Here is a 27,544-nt window from a genome sequence, read left to right on the forward strand (position 1 = left end):
TCCACTGCTTTCCCAGAACATGGCAGAGAGCTGGATTGGATGTGGAGCAGCCGGGTCTCAAACCAGTGCCTGTATAGGATGCTGGTACTGCAGGTGGCGGCTTTACCCACTATACCACAGCACTGGCCCCAGAAAATAATTTACTAACCTTTGATCTATTATGCTAGTTTGGTAGATTTTCAATATTATTTTTAGCTTCTAGGAGAGCTACTATTAGATTGGTTTTCCATGTGTCTTTGTACATCCAGGCTAAGTTCCTGATGTGAGGTGCTCTAGGAATGTCCCCTTCCCATCCTGGTACTGAAATTATTACTCCTTTGAGCTGAGTATGATGAAAAAGCTCATACTGCTTTAGGTTTTAAGAAAAACTATACCATTAAGTAATAAACTAATTTTTGCCATGTTTAAAAGTGATTTTGAGAAAGGGCCAGCATTGTAGCGCAGTGAGTAAAGCCATTGTCTGCAATACCAGCATCCCATATGGGTGCTTATTTGTGTCCTGGCTATTCCACTTCCAGTCTGCCTCCCAGCTAATTGCCTGGGAAAAGCAGTTTGGGCCTCTGCTTCCCATGTGGGAGACCTGGAAGAAGCTCCTGGCTTCTGGCTTTGGCCTGGCCCAGTCTAGGTCATTGTGGTCATCTGGGGGGTGAACCAGCGGATGGAAGAACTCTCTGTCTTTCCCGCTCCCTCTGTAACTGTGGCTTTCAAATAAACTAAAATAAACTTTCAAAAATAAAAGTGATTTTGAAAGTGTTACCAAGAGGAACTTAGAATTTTTAAATAGATAACAACAGTGTTAGTACAAATCAGGGATCATCAAACTTTTTCTATAAAGGACATATAGGAAATTTTAGGTTTCATGGCTACATGTGGTCTCTGTAAAATATTCTTTTGTTTTAAATAACCTCTTTAAAATATAAAAGCCAATTTTATTGCATAGATCTGTCTGTTCTGTGGACTGGACTTGGCCCATAGATTGTAGTTTCCTTTACCTGCTGGTATAAATGTGTAACCTCTTTGGGTCATTTCTACTTTGATTCTGTGCAAGTATATTTATAATTTCTGATTATTTCCATAATTGTGATCATATTTTATATCCAGGAAAATAAATTTTAAAAGATTTTTGGAATTTTAAAGATTTATTTGAAAGGCAGAGTTAGAGGGAGAGGCATAAAGGGAGACCTTCCATCCACTGGTTTACTCCCCAAATGGCTGCAACAGCCAGATATGGGCGAGGCTGAAGCCAAGAACTTCTTCCAGATCTCCATATATGGGTACAAGGGTCTAGGTACTTTGGCTGTCTTCTGCTACTTTACCAAGTTCACTAGCAGGAAGCTGGATCAGAAATGAAGCAGCCGGGATTCAAACCAGTGCCCATATGGGATGCTGGCATTGCAAGCAGCGGCTTAATCCTCTACGCTACATAGCCAGCCCCCAAAATTATTATTTTTTTTAAAGACTTATTTATTTATTTAAGAGGTGGAGTTACAGAGAGAGGTAGAGACAGAGGTCTTCTGCCCTCTGGTTCACTCCCCAAATGGTCGCAACAGCTGGAGGTAGACCAATCTGAAGCCAGGAGCCAGGAGCTTCTTCTGGGTCTCCCATGTGGGTGCAGAGGCCCAATCTTCTGTTGCTTTCCCGGCTGTAGCAGGGAGCTGGATCGGAAGAGAAGCAGCTGGAATAAGAACTGGTGCCTGTATGGGATACTGGCGCCACGGGTCGGGGCTTAGTCCACTACCCGACAACACTGGCCCTGAAAATTATTATTTTAAAGTGCTTATAAAATGGCTTAACAAAGTTTAAAATATATTTAAGGTTATATGCATGGGGGCAGGTTTTGATTAAGATGTCACTTCCGTTATTTGTATTGCATATCAGGGTCCCTGTTTTCAAGACCTGGCTCCACTTCCATTCCAGCATTCCCACTAATGCACACCCTGGCAGGTAGTGGTGATGTCTTAATTAATTGGGTTCCTACCACCTGCATAGGGGACCTGGACTGAATTTCTGGCTCCTGCCCTTGCTAATGTGGGCATTTGGAAAGTGAATGGCAAGTGGGAGATTTCTGTTTCACTTCATCTCTGTAACTGTGTCTCTGCCTTTCAAATAAATAAAATTTTGAAAAAAAAAATTACACATGTAAAGCTTGCCTTTACATGTACATCTTAAAAGAATTTTTTTTTTTTTTTTTTGACAGGCAGAGTGGACAGTGAGAGAGAGAGACAAAGAGAAAGGTCTTCCTTTGCCGTTGGTTCACCCTCCAATGGCCGCCGCGGCCGGCGCGCTGCGGCCGGCGCACCGCGCTGATCCGATGGCAGGAGCCAGGTGCTTCTCCTGGCCTCCCATGCGGGTGCGGGTGCAGGGCCCAAGCACCTGGGCCATCCTCCACTGCACTCCCAGGTCACAGCAGAGAACTGGCCTGGAAGAGGGGCAACAGGACAGAATCCGGCGCCCCGACCGGGACTAGAACCCGGTGTGCCGGCGCCGCTAGGCAGAGGATTAGCCTAGTGAGCCGCGGCGCCGGCCTATCTTAAAAGAAATTTAAGCAATGGACCTTCTGCTTTACTTCTTCCATTCCCAGTCCTTTAAGCAGAAGTGACCATTGGTAACTGGCTGGTATGTGCCATTCCAGACTACCACTGCTGCTGCATGCACAGATACATATTTATATACACACAAATGCATGGCTTCAGCTTTTATTTGCCGTACATAAAGTACCACCTGCTCACTGCTGGCAATAGCAGTTAGGGACACTTTGCCCACTTGTGGGAAATATTGAACAATATGAGACCACCACTTCATGGTGATGGTAGCACTTTTAGCTTTACTTAGAATTTCAAGCAAGTACGGTTTGAAAAAGAAAGCCAAAGGCTTTTATTTTAACCTGAACCTTATTGAGCTCCTCTTCAGGCCTTGCCCCAGGTGTTGGAGGAGACAGAGCTGGAGCTGCATGGCTCTTTGCTTTCCAATTCTTGAGGGCAACTGTCCTTGTTTCCCAGGGCAATTAGTACTGGACTAGTCATGAAGTGTAGGGGACTTAGTAAATTACAGGGATATTGCAGCATCTGCTTTGTCCCCTCTGCTTTCCTGGGATCAGCATGGACCTCTTTGAGTTTAGAAGGAAAATATTTTTTACTGTTTTAGTCTGGAATTTTGACTTGGCTTTCCTCTTTGAAATGATGTTGAGGATAGTTGGAATACTACCATGTTTTTCTACGTAATGGACTAAACTGACTTTCCAAGGCTAGTCTGGAAACTAAGTGCTATTGATAGGTTTTAGAATCTGAGTCTTATAGATTTCAGATAGCTAATTTATAAGTGAATTTTTTAAAAAAAAAAAAGATTATTTATTTGAAGGGCGGAGAGACATACAGAAGGAGAGAAGGAGAGTGGTCTTCCTTCTGTGGGTTCACTCCCCAAATGACTGCAACAGCCAAGGCTGAATCAAGCTGAATCTGGAAGCCAGGAGTTTCATCCTGGTCTCCCACATAGGCCCAAACACTAGGGCCATCTTCCTCTGCCTTCTGAGGCACATTCTCAGGAAGCTGGGCTAGAAGTGGAACAACCGGACTTGAGCTGGCACCTTGATAGGGCATGCTGGCATTGCAAGTGATGGCTTAGCCCACTCTGCCACAGTTCTGACCCCTTGTAAATGAATTCTAAGATATAGTTGCTCTGTCTGCAGACTTAACATTTTATTTTCCCCAGAGCAGTATTTGTTGTTTGTGGACTTTGTGTATTGTCAGGGGATTTAGCCATAAGCCAAAAAGGGTCTCTCTTAGAATGTCCACCAACTCAAATGAAATAGTTAAGCATTTGGATTTTTTTTTCCTGTTGGCTTTTCTAGAGTTTTATAAGTAAGGTCCTAAGAAGTGCTTTAACATTCATCCCTAGGGAAAGGAGTCTGTGGCCTAATGTTGCTGAACTTGACTGTGGGTAAGGAAAAGCCTTAAATTTGGGAATATTCAGATGCTTGATTGTTTAAGCTTATGACAAAGTATGATCCCTCAACCTTTAAGGTAGCCAGTGCAGTCTTCTAGTGCTCCCTAGGGGATTCTGACCTACAGCCAGATTTGAGAGGTACTCATTGATTTACTTAAGCCTGGTTCCAAGACTTCACTTGCTGACTGTAAGCTCTCTCGCTCTGCTATGGGGCAGGCAGAAGTCCTGTCTAGTTTTTCATTGGTGACTTTGTCCCTTAGCCTCATACTTCGCCCTCAGTCTCGCTGGTACTGGAGTAAGTTGTGACTGTGGTGTTTCACTAGCTTATTACAGTGCTTTTGACACTCCCAAGTGCATTAGCCTGAGAAATGAGTTGTGGGGCAGAATCAGATCTTCATTTAGAAATTGAATCTATTTCTTATTGCCCCATAGCCTTGAGCAAATCTTAACATTTCTGAGCCTCGGTTTGCTCATCTGGAAAATGGAGTTACCACTCATCTACCAGAGTTGTTATAAAGATCAGAAGCAATCAGTGTGTGTAGAGTACTCACTGTACCCCAGTTAGTTTTCGTTATCATAAAACTGTTTCCAGTGTGGCTTGAAAGGTGCTATTAGCCCTCCTCTGAAGTACGGTGGATGGTCATGTGTGAAACCAGCATTAGAGAAGGATACAGCAAGTTACTCCTCCAACTGCATCACTTTCAGTTGACCCTGCTCACTTCTTGTCTGGCTTCTGAGGTAGGGCCGTCCTTTCCCCTTTGTGTTAGCCTTTCTCTTGGGCGTTCCAGGGCAGCAGTAGTATTTCCTACCTGATGTCGAACTGCCAGGACCTTTTTCCTTTTTGAGAGAAAAAAGCTAGAGCGGCCTCTTGGACCAGTGGTCACTGTCTGTTTGCCTTGGAATGAGGCATAGGAGGGAGATCAGGGCTGTGTCCATTGAATCCACTCTGAGGAGCAAGGAGCCGCTGGACAAGCCAATTGACAGTTTAGGTAGGATTCTTTCCCCACATCCCTCAACAGGGTTTTAGAAAATTGAGAGTTTAGGCCGGCGCCGCGGCTCACTAGGCTAATCCTCCGCCTAGCGGCGCCGGCACACCGGGTTCTAGTCCCGGTCGGGGCGCCGGATTCTGTCCCGGTTGCCCCTCTTCCAGGCCAGCCCTCTGCTGTGGCCAGGGAGTGCAGTGGAGGATGGCCCAGGTGCTTGGGCCCTGTACCCCATGGGAGACCAGGAAAAGCACCTGGCTCCTGGCTCCTGCCATCGGATCAGCGCGGTGCGCCGGTCGCATCGCGCTGGCCGCGGCGGCCATTGGAGGGTGAACCAGCGGCAAAGGAAGACCTTTCTCTCTGTCTCTCTCTCTCTCTCACTGTCCACTCTGCCTGTCAAAAAAAAAAAAAAAAATTGAGAGTTTATTTAGAATTTTGCCTAAAATGAGAAATAGAATCATCATCATATTCTTCATGGGAATTCCTTTATATGTAAGTCTTAATCTGTCAGTCCAGCAAAATGTGAATTTAGGAAAAACAGAGTTTCCCATGTTGAGGATTGTTCTTTGTCTAAAGGTTTTCTTTAAAAAAAATTGTTTTTTAAATGTACTTGAAAGGCAAAGAGACAGAGGCAGACACAAATCTTCCATTTCCTGGTTCACTTCCCAAATGCCTGCAACAGCCAGGATTGGGTCAGGCAGAAGCCAAGAGATGGGAACCCCATCCCCATTTCCCATGTGGATGTCAGAGTCCAAAATATTTGAGTCATCACCCACTCACTGCCTCTCAGGGTGTGTTGTTATCAGGGTAGCTAGAACTAGAAGTGAAGCTGGGGTTTTAACCCAGTCACTTGATAATGGGATGCCAACCTCCCAAACACTGTTGTAACTGCTTTGCCAAATGTCTGCCTCTACAAAGCTTTGACATCCCATTCAAACATTTTGTAGAGGTGGATTGCATGGGACCTGCTGTCTTTGTCTTTCCTGTGGAGTATCTCCACTGGTGATGTTTGTGATGGTGTTAATTCCAGCAGTCTCTAAAAATGCCAGGCTGGCTGAATTGAGTTGGCTGATTTCTCTTTGGTTTCATCTCCCTTGGTTTATTTTTTTTCTAGAAATCTCTTTTCATAACTAAGGACCACTGCAATAAAAACATGTATGTCATAGTAAAGAAGTGTAGATGTCTGTGTTACTTGGGTTTCTTATTTTTTTAGAAAGTCACAAATCTATACCTCTTTTAAGAACATCAATCATTTGTCTTAAATAAAATTATGCAGTACAAATGGATATAAATAAAAGGGTCAAATTGACTTGTGAGTCATGCATTCACTCCACAGATATTTATTGCATGTCTTTTTTTGTGCCAGGTGCTTTTCTAGGCACAAAGATACAGTAGTGAGCAAGACAGACATTTCGTGTGTGTAGCTGGAGGAGGATTGTGGTCTCAGATAAGATGGTTAGAAAAGGCCTCACTGAGCGGGTGGTATTGGAGTGAAAACCTGAAGGAGATGAGGGAACAAGCCCTGTTGGTAGCCAGGAAAAGAGAATTCCAGGCAGAAGGAACAGCTAGTACAGTGTCCCTGTGGCCAACCTGGCATTTTTTTTTTTTAAAGATTTATTTATTTCAAAGTCAGTTACACAGAGAGAGGAGAAGCCAGACCAAAGCCAGGAGCTTCCTCTGTGTCTCTCGCATGGGTGCAGGGGCCCAAGGACCTGGGCCATCTTCCACTGCCTTCCCAGGCCATAGCAGGGGGCTGGATCAGAAGTGGAGCATCCGGGACTCGAACCGGCACCCATATGGGATGCAGGCGCTTCAGGCCAGGGCGTTAACCCGCTGAGCCACAGCACCGGCCCCTAACCTGGAATTTTTTTTAAGAATTATTTTATTTATTTGAAAGAGTTACAAAGAGAAGTAGAACCAGAGAGAGGTCTTCCTTCCACTGGTTCACTCCCCAAATGGCTGCAATGGCTGGAGCTGAGTTGATCTGAAGCCAGGAGCCAGGAGCTTCTTCTAGGTCTCCCACGTGGGTGCAGGGCCCCAAGGACTTGGGCCATCTTCTGCTGCTTTCCCAGGCCATAGCAGAGAGCTGGATCAGAAGTGGAGCAGCCAGGACTTGAACCGGTGCCCATATGGGATGCTGATGTTACAGGCTGGGGCCTTAACCTGCTGTGCCACAGCGCCGGCCCCTTGGCATGTTTTAAGAGCAGTAAGGGACCTACTGTGGCTGAAGTGGAGTGAAGGAAAGAGAGAGTAGGAGTAGGGCAGAAAGATAAAGAGGGGTCACTTAGGTTGTCACTCCTAGGGTAGCCAGGTTGGAAGGGTGAGGTCAGCTCCTAAAGAGAAGAATAAGGGAGGGCAGCAGGTTGGGCCCTGCCAGCGTTGTGCAGTGGGTACTGATGCTGCTACTTCTCCTTTTGGTTTCTCATACCTTGAAAGCTAGAGGGCTTTTGGTTTCCTGTGGCATCGGGGCAGCTGCAGGGCTCCCAGGAATTGAATGCTGTTAAGGGGCCTATGTCTTTGTTTTCCTGCATTTTTATTGGCTTCCCAAGTTTCCCCACTTTGTGAATGGGCAGGCAAACATTTTTTCAAATCCTTGCATAACTAAACTTTGGTTTTCAGTTTAATGTGCTGGCAAATTTCTGTTGTATACTATGTGATTACTCATGAGTATGCTTGAAATTATTTATTTGTGAGTATTGACTCTTAAGGATCTGAATTCATGGGGCCGGCACCGTGGCTCACTAGGCTAATCCTCCCGCGGCACCAGCAACCCATAAGGGCACCGCTTCTAGTCCCAGTTGCTCCTCTTCCAGTCCAGCTCTCTGCTGTGGCCCAGGAAGGCAGTGGGGGATGGCCCAAGTGCTTGGGCCCTGCACCCGCATGGGAGACCAGGAGAAAGCACCTGGCTCCTGGCTTCGGATCAGCACAGTTCTGGCTGTAGTGGCCATTTGGGGGGTGAACCAACGGAAGGAGGACCTTTCTCTCTCTCTCTCTCTCTCTCTCACTGTCTATAACTCCCTGCCCAAAAAAAAAAAAAAAAAAAAAAAAGGGATCTGAATTCAGATATATTAACATTTATAGGCCGGCGCCACGGCTCAGTAGGCTAATCCTCCGCCTTGTGGCACCGGCACACCGGGTTCTAGTCCTGGTCGGGGCGCCGGATTCTGTCCCGGTTGCCCCTCTTCCAGGCCAGCTCTCTGCTGTGGCCAGGGAGTGCAGTGGAGGATGGCCCAGGTGCTTGGGCCCTGAACCCCATGGGAGACCAGGATAAATACCTGGCTCCTGCCATCGGATCAGCGCGGTGCGCCGGCTGCAGTGCGCCGACCATTGGAAGGCAAAGGAAGACCTTTCTCTCTGTCTCTCTCTCTCACTGTCCCCTCTGCCTGTCAAACAAAACAAAACAAAACAACAACAACAAAAAAACATTTATTTTGGATAGCTATATGCCAAAAATACTGTAGAGCAACAGTAATGGAAAATACTAAAAGCCATTTTCAAAATGTGATTTTCATTAACCTTAATGGAATTAAATGAATAGGCAAAATGTTCCCTTTTTGTTTCCTAAACGTAAAATTTAGTCTTATTTATTTTTGTTTTGACTAGTAGTTCTTTTTTTTTTTTTATTTTATTTTTAGTTTTTTTGACAGGCAGAGTGGACAGTGAGAGAGAGAGACAGGGAGAAAGGTCTTCCTTTGCCGTTGGTTCACCCTCCAATGGCCGCCGCGGCCGGCGCGCTGCGGCCGGCGCACCGCGCTGATCCGATGGCAGGAGCCAGGAGCCAGGTGCTTCTCCTGGTCTCCCATGGGGTGCAGGGCCCAAGCACTTGGGCCATCTTCCACTGCACTCCCTGGCCACAGCAGAGAGCTGGCCTGGAAGAGGGGCAACCGGGACAGAATCCGGCGCCCCAACCGGGACTAGAACCCGGTGTGCCGGCGCCGCTAGGCGGAGGATTAGCCTAGTGAGCCGCGGCGCCGGCCCTAGTAGTTCTTCTATAACAGATTTTATGGAGTAAATATTTTCCTAACTATATGTGCCAAATGAAAATCCAAATTGCTGTGGTTCATCTGAAACTAAAGTTCACTTCATAAAAAGCTTACATAAATCCAGCTTTCAGACTGTTGCTAAATTCTCATCACTCTTTTGACTTGTTTATTTTTTTTACTGAGGTGAATTTGCTGTTATGTAAACTGTCTTCAGACTTTAGTCTTTAGAATAAACTGTTATCAGTTAAGCAGTTGCAACTTGGGTGATTCTGCAAACTTGAGTTGTGGACAAGATTTGCTGTCTACCTGGCTGCTTCTATGTGGATGGAAGCCACTAGAGCCAAAGGGAGGCTGGACCCCTTGACTTTGATTTGTTGAGAAATGCTTGAGCAACCAACTCATTATTTCTGGAAAATTGCTAATTAAAAGGAGAGAAGTAAAGGATTAAGTAATAAGCATATTTCTTGCTATATTATATATAATATATATCCTATATATATAGGATATATATATATGTAATATACTATACTATATTATAGACCATTTGGGGAGGTAACCAAATAGCCCTAGTAGTTGAGGGGAACCTCTGTGTAAAAGAATCTTAGCATTCTTCTGTGTAAAAGGGATGATGCAGTTAAAAAAATCTCCATGTTGCAGATTGATGAATTCAGTGACTCAAGACAGTGGTCAATACAACATTTGGTGAAAGGTTAACGGGAAATGATGTAAGGAAGGGATTAGGCCCTCTGTACCCAGATGCCATTGATCAGTCTCATTGTCAGCGAAATTAGATGGACAGATGATCATGCCTCCCAATGTGATGCAGTAAGAACTACACAGCACCCCTATAACGTGTTCCTGTATTTCTTCCTGTTCCCCCCTTAAAATGCTGAATTAATTTCTACAGGAAATATGGAGCATGGTGGAACAAGTTATAAAGAATTAAAACCAACTCAGAATGTGTTATATTCTGTAGTCAGTTGACCTGATTTATTCAACAAGCCAGTGGTGTGCAAAAAAATTAGGTAGGAGGTGCTGTTTCAGATTAGAAGAAAATTTAGGAGCTAGTATCATGACAGGTTAAGCCATCTCCTGCAGCGCTGGCATCTCATGTCAGAGTGTTGGTTTGAGTTCCATCCAGCTCCCTCTTAATGCCTCTGGAAAAATGGTAAAGGATGGCTGAAGTGCTTGGGTCCCCGCCACCCACATGGAAGATATGGATGGAGTTGTAGGCCCCTAGCTTTTGCCTGGTTTAGCCCCAGCTGTTGAGCTATTTGGGGAGTGAACCAGCAGATAAAAGATAGATTAAATAAATAAGAGAGGATTAAGAAGGTCTAGCACTGTCCCACAATGGGTTAGGTCACTGCCTGGGACTCCCTCATTCTATATCTGAGTGCCTGGTTCAATTCCTGACTCTGCTTCCAATCCAGTTTCCTGATAATGAACGTTCTGGGAGGCAGCAGATGATGTCTCAAGTATTTGAGTCCCTGTGACCCATGTGGGAGACCTGAATAGAGTTCTTGGCTCCTGGCTTTGGCCTTATTCAATCCTGTTGTGGATATTTGGATAGTGAGCCAGTTGATGAAAGATCTCTCTTTTGCACTTCCTTTCAACCAAGAATAAACCTTTACAAATATATTTTTAAAACAAAGTTGAGATATAGTAATCAAATAAAATTACCTTTTTTGACATTAAGATTCAAACCAAATTAAAGATAATTGGTGGGGGTGGAGGACAAGCATTTGACCTAGTGATTTAAGATACAGGCTGGGATACCCACATCCCATGTCAGAGTGCCTGGGTTCCAGTCCCAGTTACTCCGATTCCAGCTTCTTGCTGATGCTCACCCTAGTAGTTGGGTCCCTGCCTTCTCTGTGGGCAACCTGGATTGAATGCAGAGCTCCTGGCTTTCGCCTGGCCTTCCCTGGCTGTTGTGGGCATTTGGGGAGTGAACTTTCAGGTGGGAAATTGTCTATCTCTGTGTGTGTATGGGGGGGCTGTTTCTCTGCCTTTCAAAGAAAATTTCTTTTAAGATTTATTTATTTCATAGAGTAATACAGAGAGAGAATGAAAGGCAGAGAGAGAGAGAGAGAGAGGCAGAGAGAAAGAGAGAGCTCTTTCATCAGCTGGTACACTCTCCAATTGGCTGCAACATCCGGAGCTGCGCTGATCCAAAGCCAGGAGCCAGGAGCCTCCTCCAGGTCTCCCACATGGGTACAGGGGCCATCTCCTACTGCTTTCCCAGGTCAGGAAAAGCTGGATCGGATGGGAGCAGCCGGGAGTCCAACCAGTGTCCATACGGGATTCTGGTGCTGCAGGCGGCAGCTTTACCTGCTATGCCACAGCGCCGGCCCCTCAAAATTTTTTTTAAAGGTGGGAAAGATAGGTGAAAAAGTGTGGCAAAATGTTGATGAATTATTGGATCTTTTTTGTCTGATACATGGGAGTTTTTTATGATCTGCTTTTGCTTATGTTTGGACATTTTCCAAGCTTAAAACAAAGGAGCAAGAAATTTCCGAAAGCAAGATAGGGGTCATCCGTCAGAATACCCAGCAAAGGCTTTGTTGCATGAAGGGGTTTGTGCATAAGAAATGGTCTTCTGACAGCATGGAGAACAGTTAGAAAACCCAAGGTAGAAGAATGAAGAGAAAAGGAAGAAGTCTTCAGAAAAATGAAGAGAATAAAAATGAATCAAGGGAGAAATGTGAATAGAAAAGACACTTCTGCAGGCAGGAGCCCAAAGGCAGATAGGAGTCAAGAAGAAATAATGTGTTCCTAATATGAGTGAATTGTGAATGAGTGGCAGTGTTGCTTTGTTTTAGGAGAATACAGTTTCTGGCAGGCGCCACAGCTCACTAGGCTAATCCTCTGTCTGTGGCACCAGCACCCCGGGTTCAGGTCCCGGCTGGGGTGCCGGATTCTGTCCTGGTTGCTCCTCTTCCAGTCCAGCTCTCTGCTGTGGCCCGGGAAGGCAGTGGAGGATGGCCCAGGTGCTTGGGCCCTATACCCACATGGGAGACCAGGAGGAAGCACCTGGCTCCTGGCTTCGGATTGGCGCAGCGCGCTGGCCGTAGCAGCCACTTGGTGGGTGAACCAGCGGAAGGAAGACCTTTCTCTCTCTCTCTCTCTCTCTCTCTCTCTCTCTCTTTCTCTCTCTCTCTCTAACTCTGTCAAAAAAAAAAAAAAAGAGAATACAATTTAAAATTTTAAGTCTTTTTTTAAAAAGCAACTCTAAGTGAATCTAAGAGAAAATTAGATTTGGTAGACAAATTCTAAGGAAACATAGAAAGTTTATAGAATATGAGAATAATTTTAGGTAGAACCAGTTTTCCTGAATTTCTGTCTCTGTATCTCTGTCTCTTGTTTACTTATTTGGAAGGCAGAGTTAGAGGGAGGGAGAGGCAGAGAAAAAGAGAGATCTTTGATCCGCTGGTTTACTCCTCAAAAGGTTGTAACAACCAGGGCTGGGCCAATCCGAAGCTAGGAACCAGGAGCTTCATCTGAGTCTCCCATGTGGGTGCAGGGGCCCAAACACTTGGACCATCCTCTGCTGTCTTCCCAGGCACATTAGCAGGGAACTAGGTCAGAAGTGGAGCAGGCGGGACTTGAACCGGTGCTCATACGAGATGGGATGCCGGCACTACTGGCCGCAGCTTAACCTATCGAACCACAGTGTCGGCCCCCTGAATTAATTCTTAGAGTTATTCAGAGATTCCACAGCATTGGACAGTAGCCTGTTCTGGCAGCCTCGCTCATCTTTACAGGTCAAAAATCTGGGCACCCAAAAGTGGCATTTGCCTAAAAGTCCTTCTGGTACCAGCAGTACTAGGGTAATTGTGCTGTGTGTCTGCTACCTCTTCGCTGCCTCAGGCTGGTACAGTCTAGGAATAGGGGGGTTGTTGGCTGAGTCCATCTCTGTGTGAGACCACGCTTTGTGTCCCTCTAGCTAATGGCGAGATATCAGAGCCAGGAAAGTAAAAATAACCTGATGTGAGGGGCGGGCATTGTGGCTCGGAGTTAAACTGACAGTTGGGATGCCTGCAATCCCATATCTGTGAGTGCCCAAGATCAAGTCCCATCTCCACCTTCTGATCCAGCTTCCTGCTCATGGACCTGGGAGGCAGCAGATGATGGCTCAAGTACTTGAGTCCCTGCCACCCACATGGGAAACCCAGATGGAGTTCTGGCTCCTGGCTTCAAGCCTACCCTAGCCCCTGCTGTTACGGGAGTGGGACAGTGAATGGAAGATGTTTCTGTCTGCCATTCTGTCTTTCAGTTAAATAAAAATGAATAAATAAACATTGTTTAAAAAAGAAAACCAGTATATTTCTTAAAAAGAAAGAAACCGCCTGATGTGGAGGAACCCCCGTGAGCCCATGTGCCCTCTAGAACCCCTACTTAGTGAGCTCCATGTCTCTTCTTCACTCACCTTCCTCCACAAAACACAGATGAGCTGGCTACAAGCAGGCAGAGCTGAGAGAATAGTCAGCAGTGCTCCAGGCCTGGTAGAGGAGACAGTAAATAAACAATGGCACTAGGTGTGAGGAGTGCTGTGCTGTAGATGGAAGTGGCCCAAGCCTGACTGCGGATTTGGTGCTTTCAGCTTCCAGCTATCCTCTTCCCCTCCCAGCTCACTGGGACCACCCAGTCTTCATGCCAGACCCTCCCACCTAGCCTGGAAGAAAGTGGAGTGAGGCAGGGCCCAGCATAGAGCCTCATAGGCCCTGCCAAGGGACAGGAGATGCTGTAACACTGATTCTTCTTTTTAGATACACAGTACCTGGAATAGGCCACACAATTATACTTCTTCCCAGTCTCCTTACAGCTAGCAGTGGTCACTTGAGTAAGATTTGGTTCATGAAGATGTAACTAAGAAGTAATAGGTGAGACTTAAGTCCCATTAGAAGAAAAGGGGCGCTCCCTCCTCCTCCAGTCTTCTGTCTAGTACATAGGCAGAATGGCTGAAGGTCAGTTAGCCATTTAGAACTATTTAAGAATGGAAGCCCTTGTGAAGATACAGAGCGGAGAGGTGGCAGCTGGGTTCCTTGTGATACCCTGAAGTCTCCAATCCAGCTCTGGACAGCCTCCCCCTGGATCTGTTTTACCTTAGGGGAAAAAAGCCAAGCCATCACTCTTACTTAAGCCTCTGTGTTTTTTCTGTTTTGTTATGTGTAGATCTGGTACTAATTGAGTACAAGTGGGAACACCAGTTCAGAGGCTGTTATCATAATCCAAGCGAGATATTCTCACTTGGAATATAATGGTGGCAGAGGAAGTAACTAGAAGCAGGTGTATACACACATACACACACACACACACACACACACACACACACATATATATATATATTTAAATATTTATTTGAAAGAGTTAGAGAGAGGAGAGGCAGTACCAGCAGTGCTAGGGTAGAGAGAGAGGTCTTTCATCCGCTGGTTCACTCCCCAATTGGCCTCAGTGGCCAGAGCTGGGCCAATCCAAAGCCAGGAGCTTCTCCAGGTCTTCCCACACTGGTGCAGGGGCCCAAGGACTTGGGTCATCTTCCATTGCTTTCCCAGGCCATAGCAGAGAGCTGGATTGGAAGTGGAGCAGCCAGGACTTGAACTGGTGCCCATATGGGATGCGGGCAGTACAGACAGCGGCTTAACCCACCACGTCACAGCGCTGGCCCCAGGTGTATATTTTTTATTGTAGTAAAGTGTAACACAAGACTTGCCATTATATTCATTTTTAAGTGTATAGTTGAGTAGCATTAAGAACATTCACACTGGGACTTGTTCTGTGGTGGAGTGGCTAAAGCTGCTGCCTGCAGTGCTGGTATCTCATATGTTTGCTGGTTTGAGTCCTGGATGCTCTACTTCCTATCCTGTTTCCTGCTAATGGCACCTGGAAAAGTAGTGGAAGATATCCTAAGTGCTTGGGCCCCTGCACTCACGTGGGAGACCTGGAAGAAGCTCCTGGCATCCTGGCTTTGGTCTGGCCCAGCCCTGACCATTGTGGCTGTTTGGGGAGTGAACCACTGAACAGAAGACTTCTCTCCCTCTCTGCCTCTGCCTCTGCCTCTCCCTCCCTGTAACTCCACTTTTCAAATAAATAATAAGTAAATTAAAGAAAAATGAATAAAAATTGCATTGTACATCTGTCAGCACCATCCATCTTCAGAACTTTTTCTTCCCAAACTGAGACTCTGGAGTTGTTAAACATGACTCCTTGTTCCCCTCTCCCTTCAGCCCCTGGCAGTTCTAATTCTACTTTGTCTGTATTGAATTAGACTCTTCCCAGAATTTTGTGTAAGTGAAATATTTGTCCTTTTGTGACTGGCTTATTTCACTTAGCATAATGTCTTTTAGGTATACCCATGTCATAGCATATATCAGAATTTTCTAAAAGGCTGATTGATATTTTAGCAGTTGTGTTTTGAATGTCGTGCTTTGGCATGCACATGTGTGTTTGTTAGAGGAGAGTCCAAGGTGACAGATCACTAGTGCTGCTGTTTGTTGAGATGGGGAGCAGCAGCAGAACAAGCTTGAATAATAGGTCCGTGATACGTAGTAGGCATCCAACATGCAGCTTTTAAAAGGTAGGTGGATAAACAAATCTGGAGTTCAGGCTGAGGTTCAGAACTTGAGGACTACCAGTCAGTAGATGGTATTTAAAAAAACTGGAGGAATCATCAAGGAAGTGAGTGTAGCTGGAGGATGAGTGAGCCATGGGGCCCTCTAATATTTAGAAATCAGAAGGTGAATAGGAGGTAGCCAGAGTGTCTGAAACAGTGAGGAAGAAAATGAAGCAGGTGTGGCATCCTAGACTGGCCAAGGGAAGTAAGAATTTCTGGGAAGAGGAGGTAGGGCCTCTTCCCTAACATGGCCCAAGACTTGACACAGTAGCTACCAATTGGCACCGTGGCTGGGAGTGTCGCTGTCCGATGGAGGTGGTAGTCTCTGTCTCGCTGAGCTAATGTGGGAGGATCTGGCATGCAGAGAGAGCCTCTCCTGAGTGATGTGTTATGATGAGGGTAGTGCTCATGGAGACCACTTTCCTTTTGTGAACTCTGTCTTTGTAATCAATTGAGATATTTTAGTGTTCTTGCTGGACCAAAAAATACACTCTAATCAACAAAAGAATTGCCTCAACCCTAATGGATTTCTAGGTCATATGATATCTGGATAATTTAAATGTATTTTTATTTCTGCCCTGTTTAAGCACACAATATAAATTTGTTTTTGAAGAAAACTTGGGTTGTGAATAGGAAAAATTGCTCAAGACTGTAGTTTTGTCTACAGTAATTAATGTGGACTGTTACCTGGAGTGGCCTTTCACATTAGTTATGTAAGAAGTATAGCAGTGCAGCTGAGTTATAAAGCTTCCAATGTGTATTGACATGTTAATAAATTTTGGTATATTTTATCTTGAAAACAAAATAACTACTTTTTGCAAAATCACCCATAGGAACAAGTACAGGCTGTATAGAAAACACACAATCAGCCATTGTATCTATTTAGGACTTTTTAGTACTATTCATTTGTTTATTTATTTTGAAGATTGATTAATCTATTTGAGAAGTAGAGTTAGAGAAACAGAGAGGTCTTCCATCTGCTGGTTCACTTCCCAGATGGCTGCACCAGCAGGAGCTGCAACGATTCAAAGCCAAGAGCCAGGAACTTCATCCAGGTCTCCCATGTGGGTGCAGGGGCGACCATCTTCTGCTGCGTTCCCAGGCATGTATTAGCAGGGAGCTGGATCAGAAGTGGAGCAGCCAGGACTTGAGCCAGTGCCCATATGTGATGCCGGTGCTGCAGGCCAAGGCTTAGCCTACTGTGCCACAGCACAAGCCCCTATTTATTTAGCTGATCTTTTCCTCCCTAGTTTATTCACAACAAATATGTATTACTGATTTAAAAGGTTTTGTACTATACAGTGCTTTGCCTGTGAAGTGTATAGGAGCTCACGAACTGTCTTTGCTGGTATGTTCACCCGTAGTAAAGCAGCCTGCCCAGGGCAGAATGTAATCCTGCATCTGAATTAGTGGTGTTTGGTGCTTGCTTTCTGTCCTTCCCTGCTCTTTCTCCTGCACATAGCATGGCAGCTTCTCTAGACTGGAGGTTAACTCTGGCTGGAAAGAGGGTTCTATTGTACTTTGTTGCTTTTTTTTTTTTTTTTACATGTTTTAGTAAGCTTGTTCTTTCCATTTCTATAATGTAGTGTGATCTTCCTAAGTACTTTCCATGGCCCAGGCATGGTCTACTGCATTCTCTATTTCTCTGGAGACACATTTAAATCTCTGTATTGTATTCTGGTCTGTTGGCTTGGTCCTTACCTAATGACTTTGGAATTACCGTACAAACAAAAGAGGCCTTAATGAGGTTAAGGACACTTTGGACCAAGTGTAATGTTAGATATAAGTAAGTATTGAAGACAAAGAAATTGTTGAATGGCTTTGGAATTTGTAATAACAGCAGACAATCTGGATCAACTTCATTTCACTCCCTCTAGACTTTCAGATTGAACAAAATAAATGTGTATATGTCAGTTTTACTTATTCTTCATTCTGGAGGCATATGAGAAAGGTGAATTGTTGAGTGAAATTGAGTAGAACAATTGACTTAGCATTACCCAAAAAAGTCATAAAGTGTTTTGTGAGATAGAGTGGACTTGGGCACTCCATGTTTCCAACCACATGCAGGTATTAAGGACTAATTTGGGTTCTGAGCCCCTAGGAAAAGAATCACTAAAATTAAATTTTGGAATATTTTAGGAAGGTAGAAGTTGACAGATAAGTCGAGCCTCAACAACTACAGTGGAACAGAAAGGGGGGAGGTCTTTTGGTCTTAAAATAGGATGACCTTAGGGATGGGTAATTGGCATAGAGCTTAGGATTGCTGCCGTCCCATTTCAGAGTGTCTGGATTCAAGTGCTGCTCCTGAATCCAGCATCTTGCTAGTGCCCCTGGGAAGCATCAGACAATGGCTCAAGTGATTCCCTGCCACCCACATGGAAGACCTGCATTGAGTTCCTGGCTTTTGCCTGGCCTAGCCCCGCTGTTGTAGGCATTTGAGGAATGAACTATCAGTTAGAAATTTCTGTCTCTTGCTCTCTTTTTGCCTTTCAAATAAATAAATAATAATGAATTTTTAAAAATAAAGTGAGATGGGGCCGGTGCTGCAGCTCACTAGGCTAATCCTCCACCTGCGGCGCCGGTACCCCAGGTTCTAGTCCCAGTTGGGGCGCCGGATTCTGTCCCGGTTGCTCCTCTTCCAGTCCAGCTCTCTGCTGTGGCTCGAGAAGGCAGTAGAAGATGGCCCAAGTGTTTGGGCCCTGCACCCACATGAGAGACCAGGAGGAAGCACCTGGCTCCTGGCTCCGGATCCATAGCAGCCATTTGGGGGTGAACCAACAGAAGGAAGACCTTTGTCTGTCTCTCTCTCTCTCTCTCACTAACTCTGCCTGTCAAAAAAAAAAAATAAATAAATAAATAAAATAAAATAATAAAGTGGGATGACCTTAAATTTAAATCTGTTGCATAGTCTAAGATATAAAAATGGCCAAATACATAGATATTCTGGTTATATCTATGAATACCACATCGGGAACAATATGTGAAGCGTACACAAGGAAATGGGAAAGCAACAATGTGCCCTTCTCTTCTACCATCAAGGATCCCCAGAGAGCAGGGCTCCATCTCAGTGGATCTCTGATGGCTGTCTGTACTCTAGAGTTCCTTTTGTACTTCTTACTATCCCTCCACTAGTCTGAATACATCCTGGATCTTGCCGTAGGAGCTATCCTGGTAGTTAGGAGCACAGCTTCTGAAGTCAAAAGGACCTGGTAGGAGATCCCCACTTACTACTTGCTTAACATTGAGCAAGTTTTTCTGTCTCTAAACCTCAGTGTTGTCATCTGTAAAATGGTTAACTGCTCACACCTTGTGGTCACTTCACCTCATGTAAAGTGCTTGGTGTGGGTTAAACACTCAATAAATGGTAGCTATTGGGTGGAGGTTGTGACACTCAAGCCGCTTCTTGAGGTGCATCCAATATCACATTGCTGGTTTGAGTCACAGTTGCTCGCCTTCTGATCTAGCTTCCTGTTTTGTTTTGGTTTTATAGATTTATTTATTTATTTATTTATTTATTTGAAAGGCAGAATTACAGAGAGAGCTAGAGGGAGAGACAGAGATCTTCGACTGGTTCACTCCCCAAATGACCACAACGGCCAGACCTGGGCCATTCTGAAACCAGGAGCTTCTTCTGGGTCTCCCACATAGGTGCAGGGCCCAAACATTTAGGCCACCTTCTGCTTTTTTCCCAGGCACATTAGCAGGGAGCTGGATTGGAAGTGGAGCACCTGGGACTCAAACCACTGCCAATATGCGATGTTGGCGCTATAGGTGACAGCTTTACCCCCTATGCCACAGCACTGACCCCTGGCTTCTTGTTAATGCCTCCTGGGAGACAATGGATGATGGCTTTAGCGAGTAGGCTCCTGACAACCATGTGGGAGACCCAGATGGAGCTCCTGGCTTTGGCTTGGCCCAGCCCCAGTCGATCTGACCATTTGGGGAGTGAACCAGTGGATGGAAGATCCTCTCTTTCTCTACGCTCCCCCTACTCTGTGTATGCCTTTTGAGTAGATAAAATGAACATTTTTAAAAGATTTATTTATTTATTTGAAAAGCAGAATTATAAAGAGGCAGAGAGAGACAGATAGATCTTTCATTCTCTGGTTCATTCTCCAAATGGCTGCAACAGTCAGGGCTGAGCCAGGCCGAAGCCAGGAGGTTCTTCTGGATCTCACACATGGGTGCAGGGGCCCAAGTACTTGGACCACTTCTGCTGCTTTCCCAGATGCATTAGCAGGGAGCTGGATCAGAAGTGGAGCAACCAGCACTTGAACCGCTGCCTATATGGGGTACCAGTGCTGCAGGCAGTGGCTTTACCCGCTATGCCACAGCGCTGGCCTATAAAATAAACATTTTTAAATGGTAGCTACTCATAGAGCTTCACTGGCATTCTAAAATTCACTATGTGTCTTTGACCACCCATCTGATCTGTTCATATGGTATCTGTTCATACTGTATCTGTTCTGCAAGCTTACTGAACCCCTGAATCCAAAAAAAGTTTCTCTGCATGAAAGGAAAATTCTATGGTCCAGGGGTCACACACAGTCTTCCAGATTTGTTGGTTTACATCCCCAAGGATTGACCCATACCTGTGTTAGAAAAAGTGGGGTCTGTCACATGAGAGGAACTGGGCCGATACCCAAGTTATCTTAGAAAATAGGTGGGCGGACACATGCTAGAGGTTGAACTCTGCCTTCTGAAGAGGTGGTGTTTATGCCTCTGTTAGTTTAGAAAAACAGATGTTCCCAAGGTGCAGGGTAACCATTGGTTTGCTTGACTTTTTTTTTACATTTAAAAATATTTATTTATTTATTTTTATGTGAAAAGCAGAGAGAGAATATGTTTTTGAGTAATGGAGCTCTTCCATATGCTAATCCACTCCCCAAATGCCTCTAATAGCTGGGGATGGGTCATGCAGAACTCTGCCAGGAGCTCAGAACTCAACACAGGTCTTCCATGTGGGTGGCAGGCACCCAAGTACTTGAGACATCATCTGCTGCCTCTCAGGCACATTAGCAGGAAGCTGGGTTGAAAGAGTAGCTGCTATTTGATCCTAGGCACTCTGATCTGAGGTGTGGGTATCCCAAGACCCAGCTTAACCTGCTGTACCGCAACACCTGCTCCTGATTAGCTTTAAGGAATGACCTGGAAATAATTTTGTCACAATCATAATTAGGATTGATGCTACACACATATCATGGGTAGGAGGGGGTTGTCCACAGTATCTGAGCTCTGTATTTTGTTTTTAAAGATTTATTTATTTGAAAGAGTTACACAGAGAGAAAGAGAAGCGGGGGGGGGGGGGGGAGGAGCTTCCATCTGCTGATTTACTCCCCAATTGGCCACAATGGCCAGAGCTGGGCCCATCCCAAGCCAGGAGCTTCCTCTGGGTCTCCTATGTGGTGCAGGGGCCTAAAGACTTAGGCCATCTTCCACTGCTTTCCCAGGCCATAGCAGAGAGCTGGATCGGAAGTGGAGCAGCCGGGACTTGAACTGGTGCCCATATGGGATGCTGGCACTGCAGTCGGCGGCTTTACCTGCTATGCCACAGCGCCGACCCCTGAGCTCTGTATTTATAGGGAAGAAATTTAGATTAAATGAGTTGTTCAAGGACAAATGTGTAGTGAATGGTGGAGGTCACATACTAACATAGTCTGTGTCTCTTCCCCTGCTTGCTTCAGTAGCCGCACCTCCCTCTCCCATCACCCTGCCATTCTGCAGCAAGACTCTCCCCACCATACGTCAGAGGAGTGGGCATGTCAGAGAGTGTCCTATTCTGCACCTACGGATCCTGTGCCAGGTCTTCAGAGCCATTTCTCCAGATCTTTCCTTTTAGAACAGGAGGAGAGGCACTCTTTTCCTTTGATATTTCCTCAGAGAGCCTCTTTCTTCCTACCATGCCCCTTGGAGGTGTTCCTTCTGCAGTAGTTTCGAACCTTTCCTTTCTGTCGCTCCCCCCGTACGCACACACACTAGAATGTGAAGTACATGAGGCCAGAGACTTGATTATTCTCTCTCATAGTATCCTCAGGCTTTTTGTACTATGTACATATTAGGCACTCATGTGGTATATATTTGCTGAAGAATGAATGACTCAGGCTGTGAGAATGTGACCCCAGAGCAGGCAAATGGTACGTGATATCTTCACTTTCTCCTCCTCCCTCTTTCCTGTAGCCTGCCAAGATTGTAGGAAGAGGCTGCAGCAGCAGAGTTTGTGCCTGGGCAGCCAAGTCCTCTCCTCCTCCCTGTGAAGAGCTTCAGGATGTCCTCAGCCTATGCGAGTTGAAGTTGAGTTTCTGTCCTGTGACTGGTCTCAGTGCTACCACCCCACAGCTGCTTCCAGTTGTGTGTTGAAGGCAGTGAGCCTACTGGCTAAAGGCATGGACGTTTGAATCAAGTGACTATGCCACATCCACTTTGTATCTTTCACAGTTTTGTAACCTTTCTTTGCCTCAGTCTCTTTGTCTATAAAATGGGCATGACTTCATCGAGTTCTTCCTAGCATTAAATGAGACAACCCATGTGAAATATTTAGCGGGCCGGCACCGCGGCTCACTAGGCTAATCCTTCGCCTGTGGCGCCGGCACCCCGGGTTCTAGTCCTGGTCGGGGCACTGGATTCTGTCCCAGTTGCTCCTCTTCCTGTCCAGCTCTCTGCTGTGGCCTGGGTAGGCAGTGGAGGATGGCCCAAGTGTTTGGGCCCTGCACCCACGTGGGAGACCAGGAGGAAGCACCTGGCTCCTGGCTTTGGATCAGCACAGCACGCCGGCCTTAGCGGCCATTTGGGGGGTGAACCAACGGAAGGAAGACCTTTCTCTCTGTCTGTCTCTCTCTAACTCTGCCTGTCCAAAAAAAAAAAAAAAAAAAATCTTTAGCGGAGATCAAGTATATTCTGAGTGCTGAATTAAAGCTGGCTGTTTGTGTATAATGCTAAATAAATGCTATTTACATCACATGTCTAGCTGGGTTCCTAGATCTGCTGCCTCTGTCCCTGTCCCTGCCCCTGCCCAGTCCAGCACAGATTATTGATGGGGAAGAGCTTTGAGGGAGGTAGGGCTGAGAGTCCAGTCTGAGCCTGATTGTTCACTGTGGTGGGAGGATGCTTTGGTGTGAGATTTTAGGAGGTGTTTGCTTTGCTTGCTTTAGTTTGATCTTGGGGGTTTCCACAGAGGAGAAAAGAATTCCAAAGAATTAAGCATTACACTGGTTTCTCCAGAAAACCAAGCTCTGCCCAGCAGGGACGGAGAGGGCAGTGCCTGGTGTGTGTCTGCTGGGAGCTAAGAGGTCTGTGGACAGGACTAAGCTGGAGCACGTGTGCTCTGCTGGGTTTCATTCCCTGTAAAAGCAGGGTAAAGCATTCCCCAACCTTCACCATCTCCCCAAGGCAGGGCACTGGCAGCTGGGGACGAGTGGTCCCTCTGAGGTTTGGTCCTAACCAGTTGGATGAAATAAACTATTTTTGTAAGTAATCTACTATGTAAGCCAGTGAAATATAAAAATAGGAGCCACAAGATTATGGAACATGATAAAGGATTTGCAAAAGATTATTTTGGATTGTCGAGCTTGGTGTGAGTGAAACAACTGTAAGAGAATAGGAAGAAAATACCAGTAATCTGGAAGGTGTCTGTGTTTTGCAAGGTGCAAATTCTTGCCCTACTTTAAAGAAAGAAGAATTGGGAACTGTAGAGAACACATTATAGCTGTGGTTAGCACAAGAAAGACAACTGGGAGCAGCAGTATCAGACAACAGCTTTAGCCAGAGGTTGCTGGATAGATGTACCTTGGTATCTTAAAATGTTTATGCTACATAGTATCTCTAGTATACCTGTGTTACTGTAATTACATGTCAATACCATTTATCAGTATAGTATATTTTAAAAATGAATTTCCGGGGCAAGTGTGGAGGCGCAGTAGATTAAGGCACCACTTGGGATGCCATATCCCACATTGGAGTGCCTGCTTCAAGTCCTCTACTTCCATCCTGATTCCTGCTAATGTGCTTGGGGATGTAGGTGATGGCTCAAGCAGTTGGGTCCTTACCATCCATGTTGGAGACTTGGATGGAATTCCTGACTTTAGCCTGGCCCAGCGTGGGCTGTTGTCGTCATTTCGATAGGGATCCAGCAGATAGAAAACCTCTCTCTGGATCTCTTTCTCTCTGTCACTCTGCCTTTCAAATAAGTAAATCTTTTTTTAAAATGAATTTCCTGTGGCTAGTGGATTAAGCCACTGCATGCAATGCCAGAATCCCATATGGGTGCCAGTTCAAGGCCTGGCTGTTCCGCTTCTGACCCAGCCCTCCCTACTTTGGGTGGTGGTGGTGGTGGTGGCAGCTACCTTTATTTGGACCAGACACACCCACATCAGAAACAGTACCGACCTTTAGACCAGTGGGGCTCATAAGCTAGCCGGGTGAAAACAGAGGAGCCTGTGGGGACCTATTGTCCACCATCCATTTTTTTAGGGGTGGCTTTGAGAACCCATTTAGAAAAAGTGAATGGGCACTGAGCAGTACAGGAAGAAAGCCTCTGTGCACATCTGGTTACACCATACCTAGAGCAGGATGGGGTGAGACTCTTTGGATCAGACTTGTGACTCAAGAGAGCCATCTCAGGTGGCCTCTAGAAATACGAAAGACTAAGAAGTTCCTAGCTAAGCTAGGCCATCTCCTGCTTTCCCAGGCACGTTAAGAGGGAGTGTCGTCCCCTTCTCACTCTCCACCTCTGCTTTTCAAATAAATAAATCTCTTTTAAAAATTAATTTTCTATGTGGACTATTAATACACTAATACATGTCAGGTTAATGGGTTTCTGTTGTACTAAGGAATGCAATTGCCTGGTATGTTTTGTTGACTCCTAGAAGACTGGTCTGTCAACTTTGTTTTGTAAGAGTGGAAATATGTGGTATAACTATGCAGTAGCTCTGTTACTAAATCAACCCGTATCTTTGCATTCCACTTCCAATGGAACATCTTTTAGCCAAACTGACTTTTTGGATTTTTTTAAACATTTTATTTTTTTTATTTGAAAGTCAGAGGTACTGAGAGATATCTTCTATCACTCCCCAAGGGGCTGCAATGGCCGGGGCTGAGCCAGGAGCTTCATCCGGTTCTCCCATGTGGGTGGCAGTGTCCTTTTATTTTTTTAAAAGATTTATTTACTTATTTGAAAGTCAGTTACACAGAGAGAAGGAGAGGCAGAGAGAGAAACAGGTCTTCCACCCACTGGTTCACTCTCCAGTTGGCTGCAATTGCTGGAGCTGTGCTGATCTGGAGCCAGGAGCCAGGAGCCAGGAGTTTCTGGGTCTGCACACGAGTGCAGGAGCCCAAGGACTTGGGACATCTTCTACTGCTTTCCCAGGCCACTACCAAGGAGCTGGATTGGAAGTAGCAACTGGGACATGAACTGGCAAGCATATGGGATACTGGCATTACAGGTGGCAGCTTTACCTGTTACACTGTAACACCTTCCCCTGACCTTTCATATTTTTTAATCCTGCTTTTTACTTTGCCTTCTGAATTCATGTGGATATTATTGGAATTGTGCATGGCTGTGGTTCAGCAAGAGCTCAAAAACAACCAGGGTTGCCATGAGCTGAGGTCCAAATGAGAAGAGTGGAGAACACGGGTGGGGAAGGCGTGGTGGGAAGTTGCAACATCCATGTGAACACTGGGACTTGCTATTCAATTGAATTGTTTTGATTTCTAGGCATCAGCACCTTAGATCCATATATAAGAACAAAGGTTTTGTTGTTGTTGTTGTTGTTTAGATTTATTTACTTATTTGAAAGGCAGAGTTAGAGAGAGAGGGAAAGACAGAGAGAGAGGTCTTCCATCCTCTGATTCACTCCCCAAATGGCCATAATGGCCAGGGCTGGGCCAGGCCAAAACCAGAAGCCAGGAGCTTCTTCCAGGTCTCCCACGTAGGTGCAGGGGCCCAAGCACTTGGGATACCCTCTGCTGTTCTCTAGGCATATAAGCAGGAAGCCGGATTTGAAGTAGAGCAGCCAGAACTCGAACTGGTGCCCCAATGGGATGCCATCACTGCAGGCAGCAGCTTTACCCGCTACACCACAGCACTGGCCCCATGGTGACTTCTTAACTGTGTATGATTTGGGAATTCCAAGTTGATAGTTAAGAATCTATTGTGTTTGGGGCTGGTGCTGTGGCTCACTTGGTTAATCCTCCACCTGTGGCACTGGCATCCCATATGGGTGCCGGGTTCTAGTCCCAGTTGCTCTTCTTCCAGTCCAGCTCTCTGCTGTGGCCCGGGAAGGCAGTGGAGGATGGCCCAAGTGCTTGTGCACCTGCACCCGCATGGGAGACCAGGAGGAAGCACTTAGCTCCTGGCTTCGGATTGGCGCAACTCTGGCCGTGGCAGCCATTTGGGGGGTGAACCAATGGAAGGAAGACCTTTCTCTCTGTCTTTCTCTCTCACTGCACTAACTCTGTCTGTCAAATAAATTTAAAAAAAAAATCTATTGTGTTAATCCAGCAGCAACCCACAACCTAAAAATCCCTGACTCTCTTGTTTTCACAGGTGTTGGGGAGATGTTTCCTGACAGTGGTGCAAGTCCATTTCCAGTTTTTGACTCATGCATTACAGAAGGTCCAGCCAGTGGCTCACTCATGTTTTGCTGAGGTCGTTGTACCAGAAAAAAAGAATAGCAACAGTGGCAGCAGTTTATCCAGCATGGGCCATACACCGGAATTGGAGGAAGCTGTACGGTCCTGGCGAGGGGCTGCTGAGGTAACCCTGGCTTTTGGCAGTGGGTGCCCAGGTTTCCAAGAGGAGAGGCTCCACAGGGCCTTTGCCTGTTGATTCTCAAAACAACCATTTTCTTTGGAAATGGAAGTTTTAAACTTGCTTGCTCATTCATTTAACAGTAAATATTTTGTGAGTGTCCATTTTGTGCCAGGCCTGCCCCAGGCACTGGACTGACAGCCTCTCCTCACAGCCTGCTTGGAGAAAGGACTTATCCGCAAAAGCAAGGGTATGGGCCTGTGATGGAGATGAACAGAGCCTGGAAGAAGGGCCCTGACTCTGCATGGAGTGACACCTGGGAAAAGGCTGTATTCTGAGTCGGGAAAGGCAGGGTGGAGCTGGCCAGGGAGGGTAAGTGTTCAGGCAGACAGCTGGAGGGCTAGCAGGGGTGCTTGGCGCACGGCTGGAATGGAAGGCCCCAAAGCCACAGCTACACCACCATGAAGCTCCATGTGCACAGGGAGCTTTGTCTGCTTTTTTGGTAGCCAAATCATTCTCTTTAGAAGTGCTTAGCACCTTTGTAGCCTTTTCAGTTCTCCACTATTTTGAGTGCTGTAAAGCTCTGTCTAGGTCCTCTGTGTGAGCTGCTTTGCAGTTTTCCAGTATCACTTTATATTGCCTAGAACAACAGATATGTTTGTAACATTCAGCCATCAGCAGTACAGCATCGTGGTGTAGCAGGTTAAGCCCCTGCCTGCAATGCCGGCATCCCATATGGGCACCGGTTCAAGTCCTGTCTACTCTACTTCCAATCCAGCTGTTGTGGCCATCTGGTGAGTGAACTAGCGTTTGGAAGATCTCTCCCTGTCTCTCTGTAACTCTGAATTTCAAATGAATAAATTGAACTTTTTTTTTTTTTTTTTTTTTTAATTTGACAGGCAGAGTTAGAGACAGAGAGAAAGGTCCTCCCTCTGTTGGTTCACCCCACAAATGGCCACCACGGCCAACATGCTGCGCCGATCCGGAGCCAGGAGCCAGGCACCTCCTCCCGGTCTCCCATGCGGTCGCAGGAGCCCAAGCACTTGGGCCATCCTCCACTGCACTCCGGGCCACAGCAGAGAGCTGGACTGGAAGAGGAGCAACCGGGACTAGAACCTGGCGCCCTTATGGGATGCTGGTGCCGCAGGTGGAGGATTAACCAAGTGAGCCACGGTGCTGGCCCCCCATAAATTGAACTTTAAAAAATAAAAATAATAATAATTAAAAAAATTCCAGCTACCAGCAAGAGTCAGACCAAAAGGTTGGCTCCACTAGTGAG

The 27,544-nt window shown here is 45.9% G+C and overlaps 1 protein-coding gene across 11 annotated transcripts in view; it reads left to right on the top strand.

Annotated features, from left to right (window-relative positions):
• Positions 1-27,544, top strand: part of GARRE1 (granule associated Rac and RHOG effector 1) — a 98,587-nt gene that overhangs the window by 38,685 nt on the left and 32,358 nt on the right. For all 11 annotated transcript variants that reach the window (XM_051846733.2, XM_051846738.2, XM_051846736.2 and 8 more), the window contains one exon: positions 26,062-26,271. In XM_051846733.2, coding sequence (XP_051702693.1) covers positions 26,062-26,271 — 210 coding nt within the window. The remainder of the gene's footprint in view (positions 1-26,061; positions 26,272-27,544) is intronic.

Source organism: Oryctolagus cuniculus, chromosome 18 (genome assembly GCF_964237555.1).
Source record: "Oryctolagus cuniculus chromosome 18, mOryCun1.1, whole genome shotgun sequence".
In the NCBI taxonomy this organism is placed as follows: Eukaryota; Metazoa; Chordata; class Mammalia; order Lagomorpha; family Leporidae; genus Oryctolagus; species Oryctolagus cuniculus.